Genomic DNA, 24213 nt, shown 5'->3' on the forward strand with positions numbered 1-24213 from the left:
TGAAAAAAATCATAGCTAAGAAAAGCAGCATGGTCCAGCAGACACAGCAGAGACCCCAAGTCCTGGGTCCACATTCCAGCTCTAGCACTGACCGGATGCATGACCTTGGGCAGTTGCTCTTGGCCTCCAATTTCCCCTCCCAGCCTTTGCGGGTAATCTGTTTAGACTATAAGCTCTACAGGGCAGGGATCACCTCCTGTACACAGCCTGATACAGCAGGACCCTGACGTGGCTGGTACCTCTAGCCACTAGTCTAGGCAATCTCTAGGAAGCACGCTTGGTTGACACTGCTAGGTAGTAACATAACACAAACCACCACCTCTGTGTCTTAGTCTCCTCATCAGCAAAATGACACAATGACACTTCCCTTGTATCATGAGCAGTCAGCCGCAAATATCTGCTCTGAGCTCACCCACTGGCCCCAGGAACTTAGAGCCCACCCATCCCCACATCTCTACCCATGGGCCGAACTTCTTGGCCACAGACTTGGGGAACAGGACCCCTCTCCCCATCCCCAAGCTCCTTTCGTTTTGTTTTCTAGACCCAGAACCACGCCCCCATTCAATCCTTCTGCATACTGTGCTCCCAGGAAGCACTGAGCACTGCTGGCTGGGCCACCCCCAGGAGGTTCTGCTCCTCGCTCTCACCCGTTCGTTTCCGATTGGCAGGGCAGTGACGGTGTAGATATTCTTTTTCCCATCATACACCGGCTTCCGATCTCCAAAGATCTGAGGTTTGAAGTGCTGCACCATGTATTCCACAACCTCCCTACAGAGAACAGGGTGGCAAGAGAAAGGAAGAAGAAAAGGAGAGAAAAGCAAAGCTAACTGGATCATTTATTTGGCTGGTTGACTCCCAGCTTAGCCTCTCGGGACAGAGCAGGTCATATAAAAATTACTGTAACCTGGGCCATCTCCAGATCGGATAGCAGGACCTCAGGCAGGTCAGAAACAATAAAGACAACCCTTCAGCCCCCAGATGAATGGGTGTGCGCCTTGCCCGGCATCTTGAAAAATCAGTGATGGTGTAACAGGGTTACAAGGCACATGGGAATGTGCACCTGTGCACTCGGAGCGGGTGGCAGCCCCGGGGAGCGTGCGGCAGCCCCGGGGAGCGTGCCACAAGGGCAGGGGAGAACGACAAGTGTCTACACAGACACAAGCTGCCAAATGGCATGGGAACAATAGCAGCGTCTGCTCACTGGTCTCCCAAGTTCTGAATTAAATATGCTGCTGGGGTCGGGCGGAGTAGGGGAGCAAGAACTTACACTGGCCCAGGATCTGGGGCTTTCTATTTTTAAGTCTGCATCTGTTGCCAAAATATCCCAGCTGCTCCGAGAGACCGGGGACAGTATTACGGTCCAATATCTCCTGAGCCATCAGGGCCAGGAACAAATGCTGAGCAGCACAGGAAAGCTGGGACTGTACAGGTCTGCGTGTCAGCTTGTGGGTCAGCCATCTGCGTAGCTAGGAGAATGCCCACATCATTCGGCTCAGGAAGGCTTGGAGCACATTGGACTGAGAGTGTACTAGCTCCATCCAAGAAGAAATACAGCTGTAGCTGGTATGTTCTCAGTGTCTAGAGCGAGCATGGATGCCATTAGACAGCCGTGCTAGTAGAATTCACTCTGCTGCCCCGGGCGAGCGCAGCACCGCTCCGGAACAAAGCAATCCATGTGTCACAAGCCACACTGCAATTAGAGGGGAGTAAAACAATCACGGTGCAATCTGGAGCGCTTTGCATCTTGTTGCACATTCAAACCTGACCCTGTTTTCACACTGAATGGGACAGTGTTTGAAAAATTGGTTCTGCTGGGGAAAGGCGACGTTTCGTGTTCTCACAGCCAGATCACATTATCCACTGAACTTCACAAAGGCGGCAAAAAGCTACAGGAGATTTTGCAAAGAGGTCCCAGAAGTTTCACGTGGTCTTGGGCACAAGCAGGAACAGGAGAAACTTCTCCACATTCTGTTCTACATCCCAGCGTGGGGAGGGAACAGAGATCACAGAAGCTTCATTCTGGTTCATCCCCTGGCACCACAATACCCTCCCGGAAAGGGAACAGCGTTCACGACCGCTGCTTCTGTACAAAGGAACTGAGTCAGGAAAGAGTTCTGAATCCTTTAATACTTGCCTTACCTGTTGACTCTGCGTGGACATTTATCGGGCTTGATATCCACTTCATAGTGATACACGTCAATCTTAGGAATGTCCACTTCAAAATAGTTGGCCAAGAGCTTGATAGGCTTCCCTACGGTTCCTATCCCAGGCCGACGTGGTGCTTGAAATACCTGCTGCAAGGGTGGCAGGTAAGTGCCTGCAGCTAGGGAACAAGAGACATTTGGAAGGTCAGGAGATCTGGGGAGACCACAATAAATAAGCAGCCAGGAACTGTGAAGCTGGAATTCCACAGAGAGCTTTTGGGGACAAGAGCCAGAGAAGCAGCACTCAATAGAGCTTTTAGTTATCAGATGACATGTTTGTTTTTTCTAATGTGTTATTTCTCCTTTGTTTCAGTCTCGCTGCAGTCCTGATGTGGTGCGGAGATGCGATTGCAAATAATTTTTTACAGAAGTTTACTAGGTTACAGCATTGCAAGAGGTGCTTACAACTTCAGAACTAGGATCAGAGCAGCTAGAGATGGAAGAGGCTTCACCTGTTCTCTGCAAGTGCCAAGCCCAGTCAATGTATCAGATTATAACACTGACTTCTTCCCTTCTGTGGTGCCTTTCACCCATGCATCTGGAGCACCTTGCACACAGGAAAACCGCCCACACAGTAGGCAAATATCCCCATTTTGCGGATGGGGAAACTGAGGCACCAAGGGGTAGCAACTTGTCCAGGATCACACAAGATGGTGACAGAACTGAGGCTGGAATCCTGGCTCCCAGCCACGTGCCCTGATCACAAGTACACTTGAAACATGAACCGCTGCTCAGATGTACAGAGTGAGAACCCAGGGTAGCACTCAGTTAACTCGGGGGCGAGAGGATCGGTTGTGCCCAATGCCTATTTTAAAAAGAGCCTGAAAGCAGCCAGTAATTTTCCCAAGCTGCATACTGATCTTTTCCACGCTGCACAGAAGAACTCATCATTATACACAAGTAGCCAGCACTAGTAACAAAAAGCCCTCCTGGCACTACTTCTGGAAGATGGAACACTCTTCGGTGGTTGGAAGGTCAAGTGCAAACCTGCATTTCTGCCAAGAACCTTCTCTTTCCACAAGCCGCGGCACTGGCGACGAGCTGAGTGTTTGAGGCATGTGGGATGACGGACATCTGACATTTAGATAAACTACAAAACTGGAAGGGCTGATACTTCACCACCCACCCCATCCTAATTCCCAGCGGGAAATTCTCCTGTTGGAATCTTTCCCTGAACCTCTCCGGTGATCCCATTCCATCAGATGGCACTCGCCGACACAGAAATGTAGAGAAGGCCAAACGCTGGCCTGCCTCTAGGGCATGTCTGCTCAGCTGCACGGAAGTGATGGTAAAGTTAAACATGATCCATGCTGGGCTATGACAAATGGAATGCTTTGTTATAAGGACAGCCCTATAAATAGACTCTGGTCCTGTCAACTCCCAAGCCAGGCACCGCGGCACAGAGGCAAAAGCCTTGATGGTTGTCAGAATGAGATGGAGGGAGACACTGTTTAGCATACCCTCCAGAAGTGGGCCCCATAAATAAATCCATCTTTGGCATCAGTATAAAGCTAGCAAGGGGCCTGCCTCTGGCAATGACAGAGGCCTGCTAGCGGAGCAGCATGCAAGCTTCAGGCTTTGCATCTGAAAGTTGTGTGGTCTCATGAGTAATTAAGTGGATGGATTAAATAAAAACAATCCCACGAGCTTTCAAGCTGGCCATCTGCACCCTGTTTCGCAGCAGGAGGACGTCACTGCAAGGGTTGAGGGACCACTGTGACTTCTGCACAAAACAAAGACCCTCTCCCACAGCCTGAAAGCAAACGGAACTTTTATCAGTCGGCCTCAGCACTGAATGCCAGTGCCCCAGAGAGGCGTCTTTATACACTCTCCAGACAAAGAGCAACAGATTTCAGCACCCTGCCACAGCAGAGATACTGCCCCAAGCTACATATGGAGATGGAAGGCATGGCAGGAACAGGTCTTTCAGAGATGGCCTGAAAACAGAAAGCCAGCTACCATTCCCTCCCCGCTCCCACCAGCCCAAACCGTAGTTTGCTTTGCCATGCATGTGGATTATCAAAGGCATTTGGCTTGTGGGGGTGCAGCAAAGGGCTAAGTGTATTGCTAGCAAGGAGCACCATGACGACAGACCTCTTCACAGAGCACGCACAGGCCACGGATACGCAAGGTCCCCCCATTACGTCCCATCGTCCCCACCCCCGCGTCAGCGTGCCTGAGTCAGGCTAGAAGAACCCACTGTAGGAGGGAAGATGGTCCATTCTCCCCCTTAGCTTCGCCACTTACATGGCCACCGAGAGGGATCTATCAGCAGCAACTGTGGTGGGGAGTGTGTTTGACTTAGACACTTGCCACACGGGAAGCAGATGGGGACAGGAGCTTGGAGGCCCCTGAATAGATTTATACTTAAACATTAGTAAAGCCTCTCCTTTCCCCAGCTCTCACATGAAGCCTACATGCACAAGTGGCTGGATCCAAGTCAGTAAGCTCTGCAGGCCAGGGGCTGTCTCTCCACATGTGTTTGTAAAGCACCTAGCACAATGGGGATCTTTGGGCACTGCTGTAACAAACACTATTAGCAGAAAGAAAAGGAGGACTAGTGGCACCTTAGAGACTAACCAATTTATTCATGCAACAATGCATCCGATGAAGTGAGCTGTAGCTCACGAAAGCTTATGCTCAAATAAATTGGTTAGTCTCTAAGGTGCCACTAGTCCTCCTTTTCTTTTTGCGAATACAGACTAACACGGCTGCTACTCTGAAACCTGTCACTATTAGCAAAAGTAATAGACTCAGACAACACTATCCTCTCGCCTGACCTCCTGCATGTTGCAGGCCACAGAATCTCACCCACCCACTCCTGTAATAGACCCGGAACCTCTGGCTGAGTTACTGAAGTCCTCCAATCATGATTTAATAATACCGATAACAACTAGAGATAAATACCAGTAATTACTGACAACTGTTCTTCAAGTTTTGAATGGTCAAGAGACATGGATGTTAGAGGATTAAGGGCAAATCCCCCTCCTTGTCTGGGTAAGGGGTTTGCCTCTGGGGAAAGAACTGCAGCAGCGGGAATGCAGAATAGTTACCAGCCACATTCATTGCTTTGATCCACTCCCACCCCTCACCCAGTAGCCCCAGGTGGAAGATAGAGGATGTTTTATAGCAAAAGAAAAGGAGATTGTCTCTCTCCATGTCACATGTCGGGGTTTCAGAGCACAGGGCATTGGCAACATTTTACAGGTGAAAAGAGAAAAACTAAAGATATTTTAGTCCAGGCACATTCCTCTCTTTAGGTTTTCAAATCACCAGGTTGAATATTTACTTGGGATCAAACATTTAACCCCTTGCTTGCTCCTGTGAACCGAGTTTGGGGGTGGATTCCCAGCCAGGTCACAGAGAGTTCAGTGTCAGAGTCACAGAGGAGAAAGCCTCATTGGCAATCCCCAGGGTAGCTCCCCACAGCACAACCAGCTATTGTCCCCTCCAAGCAGAGAGGAATCCCACGAGCCCCAATCTCCCAGAACCCTGTCCCCAGCCTGATTTACAAGCAAGAAGCACACACAATGGGGAAGGAACCCCGCTCTGGCAGACAGACACAAGAGACTGGCCTGTGCTCCGGGGAACAGAAATGAGGGTCATTCTGGGAACTATTATTTAATAGCACCTAACAGCGTGCTGGGCACTTGGCAGGACTCAAAGACAGACTCCAACAAACTCACAGTCTCAAAAGCAACCCCACTTTCCATTTATTTGCTCAGCATGACCATGTCTAATAATAAAGGCTAAAGCAACTATTCCACAGCCCTTCGCACACCCATGGTATACTGTGTCCATCATCTTGAGTATACCAACTTCCTGCATCAGACACAGAACTTAATCCATCTTGCCTAAGGCTTTACAGAGTCCACTGGGAAACTGGGATTAGAACCCAGGCAATCCCAATTTTAGTTCTTGTATTCAGAACTATGGCTCTCCGCAGCAGGCCTGTAGCGAAGCTGTTCCTTACACAGGTGGGAAGGACAAGCAAATTAGGGTCTCAAGTGACAATGCGCAGAAGATAAACACTCCTTAGCAGCTAATAGGAGGGGTGTGGCGGGGCTGTGTTAGGAGAAGGTATTAACCAGATGAACCGCACTCCCCAGTGAAAAAACCAAGACATGCAAGTTTACTGTATAATGGATGAAACTACTGGCATAGATTTCCTGGCCATGATACAACATGACTAGCTAGCTCAACCTTCCACAGCTCAGGGGCTACTTACTGTTCAGCTGACACTCTCTGATTTTGCTAGTTTTTTTACCTTGAGGTTTGTATCTTCTCCACTAGACGCTAGGTAAGAACGCAGCCAAAAGCAGTAACTCTGCGTGGCGGAAGAAATCACATTTAGGCATATTTTTGCAACAATTACATTCTGATTTATTTGGATGCTGCCAACCTGGTACCTAGTGGAGAAGTTTAAAGGTGGTTTGAAGGTAAAGCACTTTGCCCTACATCTTCCCATGGGTTTCCAGTCACTGCTAGAAAGGAGCTATTTGGGAAAAGCAGGAAATCTCTTATGTAGAGAAATCGTTAAAAAGGCAACAGTGGGTATAAAAAGAACCTCCTTCCTACCCCAAAGCCTCTACCAGCCAAAAAAGGAATTTAATAAAAATCTAAAAATAATGCCACCCCTCCCAGACTAAATCCCAGCTCCAAACAGCATTTTAACCCCATAGAAGGAGAAGCACTAGGGACCCCATGAAGTTCACAATGGACTTTGCTATTGCTGTTGACTTTACACGGACAGTGCCCAGATACTCTAATGATGGGGAGGCAGTATGAAACCCTAGAAGAAAAGTGTGATGGCATCTAAGCTGATGGCATCCCTGGACTCTGGTGCAGTTATAAAATATTACATGAAATAATGTCAACAACAGATATCACCCACCACCCGCAAGAGGCTGCAGCCACAGATCCTGCCCACTCCTCTCACTGCCTTCCCACTTGGCTAACCTTCACCCAGCAGCCTCAACCCCCTGCTTCCCTGTTTCCTGCAGTCTGGTCAGGTCTGTAGCCAGCTGGGCCAGGTGTAAGGGACTGTGTTGCACTGGCTGGTCAGAGCTCTCAACTTGCATGATCCACTGGTGTCTATGTCAACTGGTCACAGAGAGCTGGAGCCGCCGTTCCAATTCCAGATCTGTAGGACATGGTGCTCTTAGCTCCAGTCTCTGCCCCCTACCCCTTCGCTCATATTCACTGACAGCCAGTCTCAGGTTCTACTTAAATCCAAATTTCAATTCCAGGCTGAAAATAGCAGCAGCAGAATAAGTAGGCAGAGCAATCTGAATTTCAAATTCACTTCTCAAATGTGCAATGGAATCTAATTTTTCAATTGCACACATCTTTACAAATGGTTTGATTTTAAAAAAACAAACATGTCAACGCGCTCCATAACTCTAACAAGGGCCCTTTCCTTTCCAGGTACTCACATGCTAAATTATCATTTTAATCTTAAGGGATCAACAACACCTTTGCAAATACTGTACTAAATACACTTTGCATTTTCATCCAAGCAACTTAAACTTTACAAATCACGTCGCATGAGGAAAGTATTTCCGTTTTACAGGCAGAAACCTGTGGCTCAGAGAAGTCTGGTGAATGAGCAGTAGAACAAGAAATAGAACCCAGGAATCCTACTCCCATACAGCAGGGCGAGTGCTGTAATCGGTTAAGGTCCCTGCAATTGCTGACTTTTGCAAACAAAAGTTACAACATCTTCTGTATTTTCCACAGTATGCATCCGATGAAGTGAGCTGTAGCTCACGAAAGCTTACGCTCAAATAAATTTGTTAGCCTCTAAGGTGCCACAAGTCCTCCTTTTCTTTTTGCGAATACAGACTAACACGGCTGTTACTCTGAAACCTGTGGACAATGAAGCCCGACAGTTCCATCTAATCTGATTTTAAACTCACACTTCCCTGCTCTCTTACTTTCACCATGCTCTGTTAACAACTCTTGCAAAACTTCCGGGAGGGGGGAGGGGGATTCTCCTGCAATTCCCTTCCAGAAAATTATTAAACTGTGCTAAAGCATTTCTTTAAAAAGTACATGCCATAGTTTGCAATTCCTACTATGCATCTCTGGCAATCCATTTGATACCAATGATAATCTCGGCAGGGAAAGGACATAACTTCCTCTGACTAACACTTTACTTTCCTTTTGCACTTGTCATCTGAGGATCTCAGGGCCTTTTACAACCATGAATCAAGCCCCACCAACCTCTTCCCATGAGGCAGGCATTACCTTAATTTTACATACGGGAAAACTGAGGCACAGAACCGGAAGTGACTTGCAAAATGCCACTCTGCAAGTCAGTGGCAGAGCTGCAAAAAAGACTCAGGAATCTTGACCCCCCACTTGGTAAGGCAACTTCCATCTTTTCATATCCTGTGTATATATATCTCCCTACTGTATTTTCCACTCCATGCATCTGATGAAGTGGGTTTTAGCCCACGAAAGCCTATGCCCAAATACATTTGTTAGTCTCTAAGGTGCCACAAGGATTCCTCGTTGTTTTTGCTGATACAGACTAACACGGCTACCACTCTGAAGCTTGTCTCCAAGTGTAACAGAGCAGTGGTCTGCGGACTCCTGGAGATCCGCAGACTATGTCTAGGGGTTCCACGCAATGCTGTTGTTACCACAGAACAGTTGTTTTCAACGTGTGGTTCATTGACCCCTGAGGGTCCACCGACTATGTCTAAGATTTCCAAAGGGGTCCCACCTCCACTCAAAATTTTTAGGGATCCACAAATGACAGAAGGGTGAGAACCACTGTTATAGAGTGACCCCAAAGTCAATCCATGTCATGGTTCTGAGAGAGAAACTCCCTGGATGAAAGCAACTTTTGAAAGTGCAGGCCCAGAGATACAGATGGGCAACATATGCATTGCTTGGAATCCCAACAAACCAATTTCTAAGGTGACGAGAGCTATTGAGAAGTCTGTCCTACAGGGGAGGAAAGAGCAAAAGCAGGGCTTCACATCCACAAGGGAGCCAAAGCAAATGGCCAGGCAACACACGCTGCATCAGATCCCACACGGCGCTGCTGGTGCAGCTCTGGTTCAGACATTTGCAGAACAAAATGAAATGAACACACTGCAGCTGTGAACATGGGACAAAAGAACCAAAATGTTATCTATTCCCAGGCACCACACTTTCCAGCATCTTCCTTCCCTCCCATTTCCCCACTGGCCACCTGTGATCCACTCTGCCAGTTACCCAATCCGCAGCTGCCACTGAAGTTAATGATAGCTGTTGCTTTTGTGTTAAAAGCAAACCTTGCACCTCTGTAGAAGAGGAGCCTTTCCAGAGCCTTCTCAATACAAAGAAAAAGCAATGCAAGAGCTAAAAATGGCTCTCAAAGCTCCCATGGTGTCAGGGCACTGCAACCCTAATGCCATACAGACTGGCTGATAAATAAGACTCTGCATTTACAAAGCCTTTCATCCAAGGACCTCAAAATGCTTTATGAACATTAAGCCTCATAATTAATTAAGCCTGTGAATTAATACCACATATTAAGCAGTTAGTTCTGACAACAGGATTTGGCTCAAGAATTATAGCTTGAACCACTAAGCAACAGTGACTGCAACAAAATTAAGTTCGACATCATTGCTAGAGAGATGGTACCCAAAAATTAGCACTGTGACCAGTTGGAAAGGAGGGATTTCATAAGAGGAGAAAGCTAGGCTACGAGACTCTTCTGGCGGATGTGAGGAAGTTCAAATCCTTGGACCTGGTCTACACGACCAACTGATGTCGGTATAACTACATCACTCAGGGGTGTGGAAAGTCCATGCCCAAGTGACTGGGAGTCTGAAAACTTAAATTCTGCTCCCAGTGCTGGCACTGAGCTGCAGTGTGACTGTTGGCAAGTCATCTCCCACCCCAAGCTGTGCCACTTTGGCAAAATGGGGATAATTATTTTCCTTTCCAAAGTACTTTGAGATCTACAGGTGAAAAGCTGCTATCATTTATTGTATTTGTTCAGTGCCTAGCATCATAACTAGTGAACTGTTATTCTACCCCATGGCAGGCAGAGTGTCAGCTGGAAATTCAGGGGTTTAAAGTGGAATACGAAGAGCAAATTGCCAGACAGCTACTTTTATACCTGCTAGCTAGACAGGGCCCACGAGCAGGGTCTGGGGGCACCACCGGGGGAGGAATCCCAGTATTACTCAGGCTTGGGAGCAACCTCCAGCATAAACAAACCCAGGTCTAGATGAAGAGAACTCCATTAAACCAGTAGCTAAGGCATCTCTGGCCAGCAACAGTATTTGGGCACGAATATTTGTGCACTTGGTGGGCCATACCTTGGGACGGGCTGAGCACCTGCAGCCTGCACTAGCTTCATTTTCACGTGCGCATGTGTGTCATCTGCTCACAGGATTTACACTTGCTACAAACCATCACCGTGCAAGTATGCAGGACTCTTGAACAAGATGCAAAACACTTCTCTTCCCCCCCCCTTCACCCCCGGAAGAGGCACAGCAAATACAAATGGTTAAGACGAGCCATGAAGGGGGCATATGCATGGGAAGGAGGCAGCAACGGAATGTGTAAGTTTTGCCCTGGAAGAGGGAAGCTTGTTAGGAGTGACCCGTCTGCCTGGAGACAGGGGGTTCTCTCCGCATACCTCAACTCTCCATGGTAAAACTGCATAAACTCCCATTTTGTCATGTAAATGAGAGCGCTGAGGCACAGTAGTTTTGCTGGAGTACAATGCATTCAGTGAGCAGTATGAAATCTGCCTGCCATTATAAATTCAGCAGACTGGGAGGAATTGCAGACTTTAACACACAAAAGCAGGGCCCCAGAGCCATTAAGATAGAGGTGCGATGGGAGAGCTCTGATCACTTCGCACCAGAACCCCCCCCCATGCTATGTACTTTCACACATGAAAAAACAGCCCCTTGTGAACTAACCAGCTCTTTTAGGAAGGGTTGTGTGTGTATGGGGTGCAACAGGAGTCAAGGTAAAAATCCACTTGGGGTTATTAGTGCTGAAAGACGCTTTGTTTATATATTTAGCGGAACAGCTGGCAAACACAACCAATTGACCAACAGCTGCCTGATGGGTGAGAACCCGTAATGTTTAGGAGGGCATGAAATTAACATGTCAATTTAAATCCTCTCCAAATGCTCTATTCAAAAAAAAAAAAAGACAGGCCACTGGAATTGGACAGACACACAAAAAGAAGTTTCTTTACACAGCAGAGTTTGTATAATAATCTCCCCTCACACACCTCACGCACACACCCTGTTCTTAAAAAATAAAGTTAGGAATCTGAGAAAATTATAAATGGGTTTTGAGGAAAACCGGTTGCTTTACAAAAGCCTTGAGGGGACACATTTGGCTGTCACCAAGTGGCGTGTTAATAAACAGAGAAAGGCCATTAATCACCACTACCCCACGCTCACTTTAAACACCCTGAAAGATCTTCCACCCTGAATCAGTTCAATGAAACCTCTCATAAAAAGCCAGAGAGCAAGTGGCAACACCAGATGAAGGACGATATATTCAGGCGGGGGGAGTTAACAGCCTGCACAGAATGAGATGGTCGTCTATTAACTTTGAGGGGACAAGGGCTGTATTTCTCTTTTGCACAGAGCCAAGCAAAATTACAAGAAAATATGGACGTCTATTCCCAGGACATTGCTACTAATTCAATACAATTCTTCTTCCTGCATTACCCAAACTAAGATCTCGGAACCTGCTGGACAATGCGTCCCATTAAAACATTTGCTGGGTGAGGAGGATTTGCTCAGACCTCCTTGTCAGTTTAGCAGCTCACACACAAAAAAAGTCACAGCAGAAACACAGCTTCATCCACAGTCCCCTCACGTTCATTCTCAAGCCTATGATCAAAATTTAACTCTGGGAGAGAATCATCAGCACCTGTTTTCTTGAGTGTCTTGTTTTCCCTAATGTAGCAAATAGACTTAAAATAGCAAAATTTAATATCAGCTACTACGAAATAGCTAATTACAACTATGCAGTTTCATTTGCTGTAAAAGGCTGCACACCAGATGCAAAGAGGTTTCTGTGCTCTTAGGTTCATTTGAAGAGATTTTAATTTAAAAAGGTGGAAGATAAATTTCCCTGTTGTTTCAGGATTAAGGATTTTCTCTTTCCAAACTAAATAAAAGCCTGTTGCCACCACTCCTGTCTGGTCTACCCTGGTGAGTGCACATTCATAGATGCCAAGGCCAGAAGGAATCATTGTGATCATCTAGTCGGACCTCCTGTATAAAACAGGCCAAGGAACTCCCACGCAATACTTAGAGAAGATCTTTTAAAAAACATCCAACCTTGATCTGAAAATTATTGATGATGGAGAATCCACCACACCCCTTGGTAAATTGTTCCAATAATTACTCATTATTAAAAATGTGTGCCTTATTTCCAGTTTAAAACTAATTAATAGTGGGTTATACACTTCCCACCTCCAAGCTAACATTTTTAAATGCACAGAGGAAGACATTATTTGATATAGGGGACAGAAGAAAAATATATGCACAGGTAGATTTATTAAAAACACTTTCCTTTACCTAATCTCTGCAGATTTGCACTCACTAACATTAATTCTCTATCACACAAGTTACTTTAACAGCAATTAGGTTAATACTGGCTGTAGTGGCTTTTTGGTTCAACACTAAACTGAGTATAATTAGAATATGACCACATGGCAGGCAGAGAGCTCAGACTGAAAACACTGATTCAAAGCATTAAATCTGTCAGCATGCTCCAGGGCCAGCCTTCTGGGGGAAAAACTGAATTGTCCAGCCACCCAAGTATTGCTTCTGGCCCGGGTCTTGGTAGCTGTGTCCAAGAAACGTGAAGAAATAGGCACTAATCTGTTTTACTATGGTATTTACTTCTGAAAGCAATTTAGCTCTTTGTAGACACTGCACAGAGAGCCTTAAACTGTAAAGCACATTGTTACGCAGTGTCAGGATCTCAGCTTTTAACTGGGAAATCAGAAGTGTCTAAATTGAAACTGCCAAATTAAAAACATCACCCACCCTTTGTCTGCACAGACCTGCATCTTGTCTGCACTAGCGTGGTTGCAAACTTCTGCGAGACACCCTAGACTCTTGCCAAGCTCTGTTCACAACTGGGAAACTCCTTGAGAGTCACTGGGTTTTGCAAATTAGCAATTTAGTGAGTGAAACGGAAAGCAAATGTACCATAAGATGTACTAGGCTCATTTAATTTGAGTTTAGGTTTAAAATTTTGAAGACTACTAGAAAACATAATGCAGTGTATTTTGCACAAATCCCTCTTAGTAATATGAGACCTCAATACAGCACCTGCTAATAAAAACCAAGCTGGGGAGATACCACCAATTTTTTGGGGTGGATTTTAAGGAGGTTGTAATGAAACTAAATCTGCTGAATGATTTTATGACACCTGCCGAGTTAACTTAAAAAGAGATAATGGTTTTGTGACATGACAGATGAGTACAAAAAGCTGCAACTCCAGCCCTGTTCCCTTGTGCTCCCTATCTGTTTGTTACATCCATCTGTCATCTCTGGTCTAAAGTTGGAAACCCTTTTGGACAGAGGTCATCTGTGTGTTATGTTTGTACAGCTCCCAGCACTTGACTGTTAAGTGCCATCACACTACCAATAAAATAATAATAATTATAGGCTCCAAGCAAAGTAACAATTCCATTATTTGCAATCGTGCAGAGGATTAATGTCTGGAATGAGTCTAGGAAAATGTCTCACTCTTCGCCTCCATTACTTTGCTTCCACCCCTCAAAGCACAGCACCCGCCTTACAAGTCTGGGAAGGGTCACTGAGATAAAATAGTCCCTCAAATACCTGGTCCATTTCCAGCCTCCTGTACAGCAGTGGAAGCAGACCCTGGTCTCTTGGCTCCAGAGTTTGTGCACAGCAGTCAAGTTTTTAAGATGTTTTAAAAGCACACTCTCCAGATAGCCACACACTTAACCCAATCCCAGACTATGATGCCTCACGCCACATAGCCAGAAGCCACATTTGCTGCTAGCAACTAGGAAAAAGCTTTGCTGTGCTCCTTGAAATATGGAGAACCATGAAGCACGGGAGTTTTCGGGAGCAGGGAAGGTGGGAAAGTTAGAGCCGTGACATTTATAAAACAGAAGCCCCACCACAGTGACAGGCTTTGTGGATTTCCAAGGCTGGCTCTTTTAACATCTGCTGAGGTGGAAACTGAATTCATTAAAGTCACTTTCACTTGTGAATTAGTCTAGGATCTGATTCCTGTCCTCCACAGATAGTAGCGTACCGCAGAACACAGGCTGATTACACTGTAACAAATAGAAAATATAGGAATTGCCAGACTGAATCAGACCCGGAGTCCATCTGGTCCAGTATCCTGTCTGACTGTGACCCAGTACCAGCTGCTTCAGCGAGAAGTACAGGAAACCCTGCAGTAGGCAGTACGGGACTATATATGGAAATATGTATTTGCTCACTGTATGGAAAAGGCCAGCAGTGTTTTGGAACGCTGGCTGCTTGCAAGATTCTCACAATATCTTCAGTGTGGGTTGCTAATCCAGTCTTTTCAGTCATGGATCAGGAGTGTCAGATCTCTGCCTTCTCAGTGTCTAGAAGAGGCAAGAGATGCCCTTGCTACTATCGCTTGTTCCAGCCACATTTTACACATATAGTCATCTAGAACTTCTACACAGAAGCCACTAAGCTGCAGATACATGGAACTGCAAACATTCGGACACTTGATTACTGTGTTCAAAAACACAGGACAAGGCAAAGAGACACTATTTCCTCCTTTTTAAGGATTCTACTGTAGTAGCATACAAAGTTACTCCCTATCAATGGAGCAGGCCCAAAGACTGGGATCTAAATGCCAGTTTCCTCCATGCTAAAATGATTTAAGTGTATGCACACAGCAGTGATTTACCAAAAAAATCACTCTACAAACCATACAAGAGCATCCTTGCAGGATAATTTCAGTATGCTTATTTTCCTGATTTCTTTTAACATCTGCCATTTTAATCATTAGTCTCACATTTGCTTTCGTAGGTGTTGTAGCTACACAACAGAAAGCATTTAGAGATAAATCACATGTTATGTCTTGAGGCAAGGTGCTTCTCCCGCCTTTGTTGCATGAAATAATCCTGTCTAAGAAACACAGTAAATACCCAGACATGAATTCGTGTTTCCTGAAGATAAAAAAATCCTTTAGAATGAAACAGCTGCAGGTTTTTGTGGAGGTTAACACACAAAGACAACGGTTAATCTTAACGGTATTTAGGAAGTTTGTAAGGGATATAGAAGGTGCCAACTACAGGAGAGTGGGTTTAGTAGTTAAAACCACCATGCATGTGTGTTTAGTTTCCTTTTTCCCCAAAACTTCCTTTCTTAACTGCATGTAATTTAAAAGCAGAAAGGGCTGAGTTCTTCTCTGCTGTCTTTCCACTCATTCTTATGTTCCACATATCTATATTAAGTTTTTCCATACACTGTACTATCGAATCAAAGATCAGGATTATGGTACTATTTGATGCAAGGTTTATCTGGCTGCTTAGGCTATAGCCAAAGAGGGAGAGTGGGGTGAAAGGGAGCTGAACTGAGAAGGGAGTGTACAGAATTTTTTTCTATTGATACATGTTACATTGAAATTGTTTATTTTGTGCATGCACCTAGAAGTTCGATGTACTTTATTGCAAATATACAAATAATTTTCAGTACAGATATTTTCCCCATCTCCTTTGCTGTGGTGTTTGCTCAAACGCTCATGATGAGCCTAACTGGATTAATGGAAAGCAAAACAGTTCTTCTCCGTGTCATTACACAAGATTTTCAGGGACAGACAAGGTGGCCTTTGCGCACAGAACCCAGTTATGGATTTCAGAGCCATTCTATGAGCGAAGAGTAGCAGATCTTACAAGCAGAAACAATGGGAGGCAGTCAAGAGAGCCTCTTGGCGGATCTGTTAGATTTATGGGTTAGACACAGCCACACTCACACTAGACACTGAGGACGTGTGTCCCACACTGGGCCTTTTCCATCACTGGCGTCTCAGCTGCTGGGGGTGGCATGGTCAGGGATGCTCAGCCACAGCTGCTCTACGAGCAGTGTCCAGAGCCTAGATCAGTGGCGCATGCCCCACAGTGCACTGTTCTAGCCCACAGCTTCTGGACTGGGTGAAAACTGTAGCAAGTTCATGCACATTGGGTGTGATCCTGGCTAGGTGCTGAGTGGACTTAATCCCTATTGGCTTCTTGAGTGGGTGAGGTCGCCAAGAACTACATTGACTCTCAGACACCCTTTTTGCTCCAATAGCAGCCACACCACCTGCAAATTAAGTTTTTCACAAGTGTGTGGTGGAAAGGAAAAATAAAGGCCACCACCCTAGAATAGCAGCCTGCTGTAATTTATGCAGAGTTCGCAGCTTCCTGCAATAACTGATGAGTAACTGACCAGAACGAATACGGTGCTGCATTCCCATGATCCAGCCATTCACAGCAGGGTCTTTAAATGTGGAGTCTAGTCCACCAACACACTTCCCCCACTCAGAGGGCTTGAACCCGACACAGTAGAGTGCAAGGCATGCAAAGATGAACAATATAATGCAATTCTAATCTGATGCATACTTTTCCATCTTAGGATCTCAAAGCTACTTTAGCTTCACTGTGCAAGGGAAGAGGGCATCATTATCCTTATCGATAAGAAATCAGAGGCACAGAGAGATTAAGTGTTCACCCAAGGTCACACAGCACAACATCGGTAGGAACAGGAACCCAGGAGTCCTGGTTCCCAGCTTCCTACTTTAACCACGAGGTCACTCTAGTCAGAATGCTAATAAGCCAGTGTTAAGTATTAGCTTCTAGTTATCAATGTACAGATGAGCTATTTCCCCATGACACTGAAAACACCCACGTTATAACTGAGGCTTTGTTGCGTTCAAGTTAAATTAATTTACTTCAGAATTAAGCCAATCCCGTTTTAACTGGCGCCAAACTCATCAATTTAGTTTTAAGAGCCTAACAGAAGCTGATGATCTAGCATCGCGACTGATTTCTTCTCTCCACCCACCACCCTTTATTTTAGTCAGTAATATTCTGTAGGAAATTAAAGTCACGCATTTGAGAGCAAATAAAAACATCCATGGAACCCACATGAAGAAGAATTAAATGATCTACTGCTACGAAAGCGGCAGTTTAAATGACATTTGGAGGGGTTTTGTAGGGGAGGGGCAAACCAAGAAAAGGACAGTCTCAGAAGCCTTGTTAGCCACTCACATTGCTTCTCCCCAGCACACCCAGTTAAACACCGTTGAGGGCACTAGAATGAATCTCTTTAGCAACAGTCGCTGCCTCCCCTCTCCAGCTGTCAGGCGTGCAAAGGAAGCCCAGACTTCACGCATGCCCCAAGCACAGAGACAGAAACCACTTCATTCTGTCACAAGAAAACGGCCGCCACTGGCCCTTGTGTCCAAACAAGAGCGCGCCAGCACTCCTGCTCCAAGGCTGAGCACCGTCTGCTGCCTTTCGCCCTAAGACTCTCCTGCAGGCATTAGGTGGGGGAGGAGGAGGATGGGTAGAAATGGGGGATTCTTCCTCCCCTCCCTATCCTGGAAAGATAAGCCATTTGCTGGGGTTTGAGATATAAAAGGAGTCTTTGGCAGTCCAGGACCTTAGCAGCAGGATTCATCTATACACACCATGCTCTGCAGGGACATGCACCTGCTGCTCAACTCAACAGCCCCTTATCCTGCCCCTTGCAGCTGCCTCAGTCCCCCAGGCTCCCTCCCCCTAGTCAGCCTCTTGCAGGAGCTTGCTGCCTCCCACCACCATCCTGATGGGGCTTGCAGCTCCTTTACCCAACAGTCCCCTTCCTCTGCAACCATCCCCTTGCACAACCCTGGTTCAGTTGCCAATCCACCCCGAAAAGCCCTCTCTGCTCCATGCAGCACCTACCCCATCTTCTTCACTAGGGGGCAGCCCAAGAAAGCTCCCCTTTTCCATACTTCCCCTCCCTGAAGCTGTTGGATTCACTCATTTCTTTAAAGGGTCTTCTCCTTTCCACAACCCCCACCCCGCAGCCCCCTCAACAACCCATTACACCCCCTCCTATGCAACACTCAGCCCCCCCAAGGCCTCTCCCTTACAATACTTCCCATTTCCCCATCCTTCCTTGACACCCCCTGGTAGCAGCCCTGTCCTCCCCCTTCCCACCACTGAGCCCCCATTTTACAATACACAGCACCGAACAAACACCAACGCAGAGCCTTCCGGGCCCCAACTTCACAGGACCCGCCACTCCCAGATCACACAGCCCTCAACTCAAGAGCCCCCTTACACCTCCAGTGCACCAGCAGCCCCTCTCTCCCAGTGCCTCTCCACTGCACAGCCTTCCTGGACCCCACATAGCAGACCCCAACCCTACAACTGCTAGCCCCCATCCCTCTTGAATCCCACCCATTGCACATGCCCCTCGATAATTTACAGCCTCCCCTCCCCATTGCACAGCCCTCCCAGGCCCCACATTGCAGACCTCCTGCCCCTACACTGCATCAACCACTTCTCCATCCTTTTGCACGGCCTCTCCCTCAACTGCAGCCCTTAACTACACATTGCACCAACCCCCCAACTCTTTTCACACCCTCACTGTACAGCCCCCTCCCCCACAAAACAAAGTCTCCCCATCCTCTATGCACAGCTCCCCCACTTCCTTCTCTCCACTGCAGCCCCATAACCCCATATTGCACAAACTCCCCTTCTCCTTTTGTAACCCCACTGCACTGTCTTCCTTGGCAGCACACCACATACCCCCTTCCCCATATTGCACCAATTTCCCTCTCCCCTTTTGTGCAGCCACTCCCCCACTGCAGCCCCTTATCCACACACTGCACTCCCCCACTACACAACCCCCATGCCTCTTCCCCACCGCACCACATCCCCAATTCCTCCCCCATCACAGCTCCCACACATTGCACCAGCTCCCCTGCCCCACGGCACCCCCCCCGCCCGCGCCCCCCTGCCCCACGGCACCCCCCCCGCCCGCGCCCCCCTGCCCCACGGCACGCCCCCCGCCCGCGCCCCCCTGCCCCACGGCACAGCTCCCTTGCCCCCACGGCACCCCCCCGCCCGCGCCCCCCTGCCCCACGGCACCCCCCCGCCCGAGCCCCCCTGCCCCACGGCACCCCCCCTGCCCCACGGCACCCCCCCCGCCCGAGCCCCCCTGCCCCACGGCACAGCTCCCTTGCCCCCACGGCACCCCCCCGCCCGAGCCCCCCTGCCCCACGGCACCTGCCCCACGGCACCCCCCCTGCCCCACGGCACAGCCCGCCTGCACCTGCCCCTTGGAGCCCCCCTGCCCCATTGCCCACCCCGCTCCCGGCTCCGGTACCTGCTCCCGAGGGTCCTGCTTCCATCCCATCCACGCGGGCACGGCTCCGAGCTGGGCGGACGGCGGGCGGGGGGCGAGCGCGGCTCCCTCCGCCTCCCGCTGCTGCTGCGGCCGCCGCAGCCCCTGGGCAGCCTCCTGCTCCTCCCCGCCTGGGCCCCAGTGCGCAGGCGCGACCGCCCGGCCAACCAGCGCCGGCGCGAGCGACTCGGTCCGGCCCCAGCGCCCACAAAGGCGGCGGAGCGGGGGCAGCGCCCCCTAGCGGGGCGGGGCGGCAGCTCCCTGCGGGCCCACAGCGCGTCCGCACAGCGCCGCCATCTTGGATCCACAGCGAGGCTGGGCGGGTTCCCTCGCCGCTGCTCTAGGAGTGTCCTGTCTGTGCGGGGGGGGCTGGGGAGGGAGTGCCGGGTGTGCAATGGCGGCTGGGGAGGGAGCGCCGGGTGTGCAATGGGAGGAGTAGGGGAGGGAGCGCCGGGTGTGCAATGGAAGGGTGTGCAGGGTGTGCAATGGGGGGCTAGGGGAGGGAGCGCCGGGTGTGCAATGGGGGGAGTAGGGGAGGGCGTGCCAGGTGTGCAATGGGGGGGCTCGAGGAGGGAGCGCCGGGTGTGCAAAGGGGGGCTAGGGGAGGAAGTGCCAGGTGTGCAATGGGAGGGAGTGCCGGGTGTGCAATGGCGGCTGGGGAGGGAGCGCCGGGTGTGCAATGGGGGGCTAGGGGAGGAAGTGCCAGGTGTGCAATGGGGGGCTAGGGGAGGAAGTGCCAGGTGTGCAATGGGGGGCTAGGGGAGGGAGCACCAGGTGTGCAATGGCGGCTGGGGAGGGAGCGCCGGGTGTGCAAAGGGGGGCTAGGGGAGGAAGTGCCAGGTGTGCAATGGGGGGCTAGGGGAGGGAGCACCAGGTGTGCAATGGCGGCTGGGGAGGGAGCGCCGCGTGTGCAAAGGGGGGCTAGGGGAGGGAGCACCAGGTGTGCAATGGCGGCTGGGGAGGGAGTGCCGGGTGTGCAGTGGGGGGCTAGGGGAGGGAGTGCCAGGTGTGCAATGGGAGGGCGTGTCAGGTGTGCAATGGCGGCTGGGGAGGGAGTGCTGGGTGTGCAGGGCTGACATAGTGCCAACTCCACTCATGCAATTTACACACAGACCGGCAGTCAAGAATATATCCAATGCCACAACAGGAATGAAGCTGAACTATTCCTTTGAAGTATAAAAATGACTTTTTCCATATTGAATCTGACCATTAAAATTTGGCCCATAACTTATATTTGGGTAAAAAAAAGTTCTTAAAAACCCGAAGATCAATAGAGATGTTTCCACAATTCTGTTTTAATGCCAGTAAAATAGTTGTTTGAAATAAATAAGCATTCTCCTGCAGTGTCACAAACCTTAGAATGGCTGCAGGGTGAGGATGAAATTGACTTCATGGTCCAAGCAGAGAGGAAAGCAGAAAGTTAAACAAAGAGCATAAACCCTGACAAGGAAATGGGGCTTCTAAAATCCTTCCACATTTAATAATCTAGTGGGGTTAGTAATTTGAGCACTGATCCTCATGTACGTGCTGAACTTAGATACTCCCATGCAGAACTTAAGCGTGTCTATGTGTTTGCAGGATCAGAGCCATAGCTAAAGAAATTTTACAATATAAGATTTTTAAGTTATCAGTATCCATTTAACACTCCGCTATTGCCAAATACAAATTCCACATACACCAATTGCCATTTAGCTTGAGAGGGAGGAAGAGAAACAGCCCGAAAGGTCACCTCTCCTCCTTCCCCACCGTGTCCCTGCAAGTCCTGCCTATCTGAAAACCGGCACTTTCGGAGTCTCCAAGCAGCACCGGCGAGGCTTCATCACACTCTAGTGATCGTCTTTGCTCTAGCGGGAAGGCCAGACAGAATGTAACACAGAATCAAAAATGGAACGAAGGTAGATGCAGTACAGGGAAATTCTGAATCTAGGAGGATGTGGAAGAACTTTACAATAACTTTGGGTAATATATTGCCCAAGATGGCACAAGGGGTTGTACTAAGCAGGATGTCCGGTAAGCACTTTCCTCGGTTTCACTCTACCTTTCGTTAAAGCATCATCAGATAAAAAGGAAATGCTTTAATAACTAAGATGTCCTTCAGGGCTGTCGGCTGAGCAGGGCTCAAGCAGTTTGGGGTTCCTAGCAGGTTCATGGCGAGACACATTTGGCAGAATATTTTTTGGAGTCATTTTTCTCTGCTAGGCTAATGAGAGAACAGTAGGGGACAATTTTATTTAATAGCAGCTTTTATTGTTTTAAGTTTGCTCCTTTGTGAACCTTGTTGGCAAATGGGAATGATAGGTTGGTTGGTTTGACATCAGGGGCGTTCGTTAGTGCTGTGTTAGAAGCACCCCCTTGTGGCTGTGTGTAATGTGTAAGGATCGCTACGAAGCCATGGAAGGGAAATGGGATCTTAGAATGTAGGGGTCAGTGAAAGTGTTCAGTTTACCTGCACAGTAGAGCTCCCACCTTTACCCTGTTCCTAGAGCTCAGGGCATAACCTTCTGCTGGTTTGTAGGGTCTTTTACTAGTGAAAGAGCCTGACACATATATCCTTAACCTCAAATAAATTTGTTAGTCTCTAAGGTGCCACAAGTACTCCTTTTCTTTTTATCCTTAACCTCTGTTAACAATCACTGAAACAGAATGCACACGCTAAGCATACAATGCTCACCACTCCCAGTAAGGCAGACAAACTTTTCCTGGTGGCCAGTTAGGATCAGGTCATCCAGGGACTCCAGCTTCTGCACGATATAGTTGGCAGGGTGTTGAGATCTGGCAGCTCTGATCTTGGACTGTGTCCTGGAGTGGGTTCCAATTAACTTCCTTTTGGACCCATTTATATAGTGAAACATGAGTCCTGCTTTGCTATACTTTAACCAATTATTTAACTAAAATATTATAAAGTAATTCTTTGACCAATCCTAACATATTGCAAAACATACCCCACCACCTTAGATGATTTAAATCTTGCAAAATTAGTTATGCAGACAGAAACCAAAGAACCAGACAGAAACCATACAGGTAAACAATAGAGAAGTAAGGACCTTAAAGGCCAGAAGCTGGGAATGGGCAACAGGGAATGGCTCACTTGATGATCACCTGTTCTGTTCATTCCCTCTGGGGCAACTGGCACTGGCTGTTGTCGGAAGACAGGATACTCGGCTAGATGGACCTTTGGTCTGACCCAGTGTGGCCATTCTTATGTAAGGAAAAACTATAAAGAAGTAGAGATTTCACAACCACAACTGTTGATAAGTGATTCCTTGCCAGACAGAAAGCTGTCAAACAAAGTTTTCTTTAAACATCTTTAGATCTGTTATCTGGTGGTGGTGGTGGGTACTATTGGGATAAGAGTGCCTTCTTTATAGCGTGCTATTTCATTGTTTGAATGTAGTTTAGATGGAATGTGAGGATGTGACTTTCTGCTTCTTGGCTCCTGGCTGCTGCTGTCCTAATGTGGCTGCAGAAGAAGCCTCAGACCTTACATTCACCATCAGCATAGCAGGAGTTTACAACAGTAACTCCTGATAGCATTGCTGGGAGCTACCCATATCCACAGAAGAAGGTCACGGTGCCCTTGGATTTCTGAGGCAGACCTGGATGCTGAATGCTCCTTGGCCCCTGGAGGTTGAATGTGGCAGAGAGCAAACTGAAGCCTGAAGCATTTAGTTGTTCGATAACAGCCATGTCTAAATGATCTGCCTTGGGGGTCAGGTGCATTTTTCACTTGCCTCACGTGCAGGCATTTCCTGCTCTCTCGGGTGGTATTAGCAAGTGCACATAGAGCAGTTATTTATAAACTCTGGGCCAGGTCCATCCCTGCTGTCATTACTGACTTAGTCACTCTGAGGGGAGTGTGACCCTCTGGGTTGATGTTGGTGACACTGATTTTTCTTTTCTTTTTTGGAACTAGTTGTTTTCCCCATTGTCCTGCTGCAAGGGCTTGTAGAGGGCAGAAATAATGAGCAACACTTTGACTACAAAGTGTGAACTTTACAGAATCATCTCACAAGGATGATCTGTGTGAACACTTCAGGAACGGCTCCCTTTCACTAGAAGACAGCCTACATTTTCGAGCCCTCATCTTGCAATCTGATGCATACAGCTAGACCACCATGCCTATCCCCTCAATACCAGAGGATCAGATTGGCTGACCAGGGCCTTAACATTATTACTGGTACAGAACCTTTATCTTGCTGTAGTCAATGCATAGTGGCATCAGCCAGATCAGGGCCTGTTGTGCTAGACTCCTCTCTGAAAGCATGACAGATTAACCCAGGTGTGACTAAAAAAGTAACCGTCACGTCCCAGTTTTCGTTCACAGTCAGTTCTCAGATGATCATTTTAATGAGCAGAAGCTAACTGAATAGAAAATGCCATTGCAAATCTGGGGAGTTAGAGCTAGGGACTGGGCAGCAGGACTCCTGGGTTCGATTCTTGGCTCAACTACTGACTTACTGTGAAATACACCTTTGTGCCTCTGTTTCACCCCCTGGAATCTACACCCGAATACTTTGCTACAAGCATTACCAGGGCAAAGGATGGTGAGGTTTAATTACTTGTAAAGCATGCTGAGATCCCCAAATGGGAGAGGCAAATTCTTATAGTCAGTGAGGCAC

At 48.0% G+C, this 24213-nt stretch overlaps 1 protein-coding gene across 1 annotated transcript in view; it reads right to left on the reverse strand.

Annotated features, from left to right (window-relative positions):
* The window catches only part of LOC144277128 (protein argonaute-1), a 46660-nt gene extending 26952 nt beyond the window's left edge, over nt 1–19708 (reverse strand). Inside the window, exons 1-3 of the mRNA XM_077837717.1 lie at nt 19577–19708; nt 2140–2323; nt 648–768 (exon numbers count right to left, since the gene is read on the reverse strand). Coding sequence (XP_077693843.1) covers nt 648–768; nt 2140–2323; nt 19577–19601 — 330 coding nt within the window. The 5' untranslated portion in view covers nt 19602–19708. The remainder of the gene's footprint in view (nt 1–647; nt 769–2139; nt 2324–19576) is intronic.
* Between the last annotated feature and the right edge of the window lie 4505 nt (nt 19709–24213).

This window comes from Eretmochelys imbricata, chromosome 19 (genome assembly GCF_965152235.1).
Source record: "Eretmochelys imbricata isolate rEreImb1 chromosome 19, rEreImb1.hap1, whole genome shotgun sequence".
Lineage (NCBI taxonomy): Eukaryota > Metazoa > Chordata > Testudines > Cheloniidae > Eretmochelys > Eretmochelys imbricata.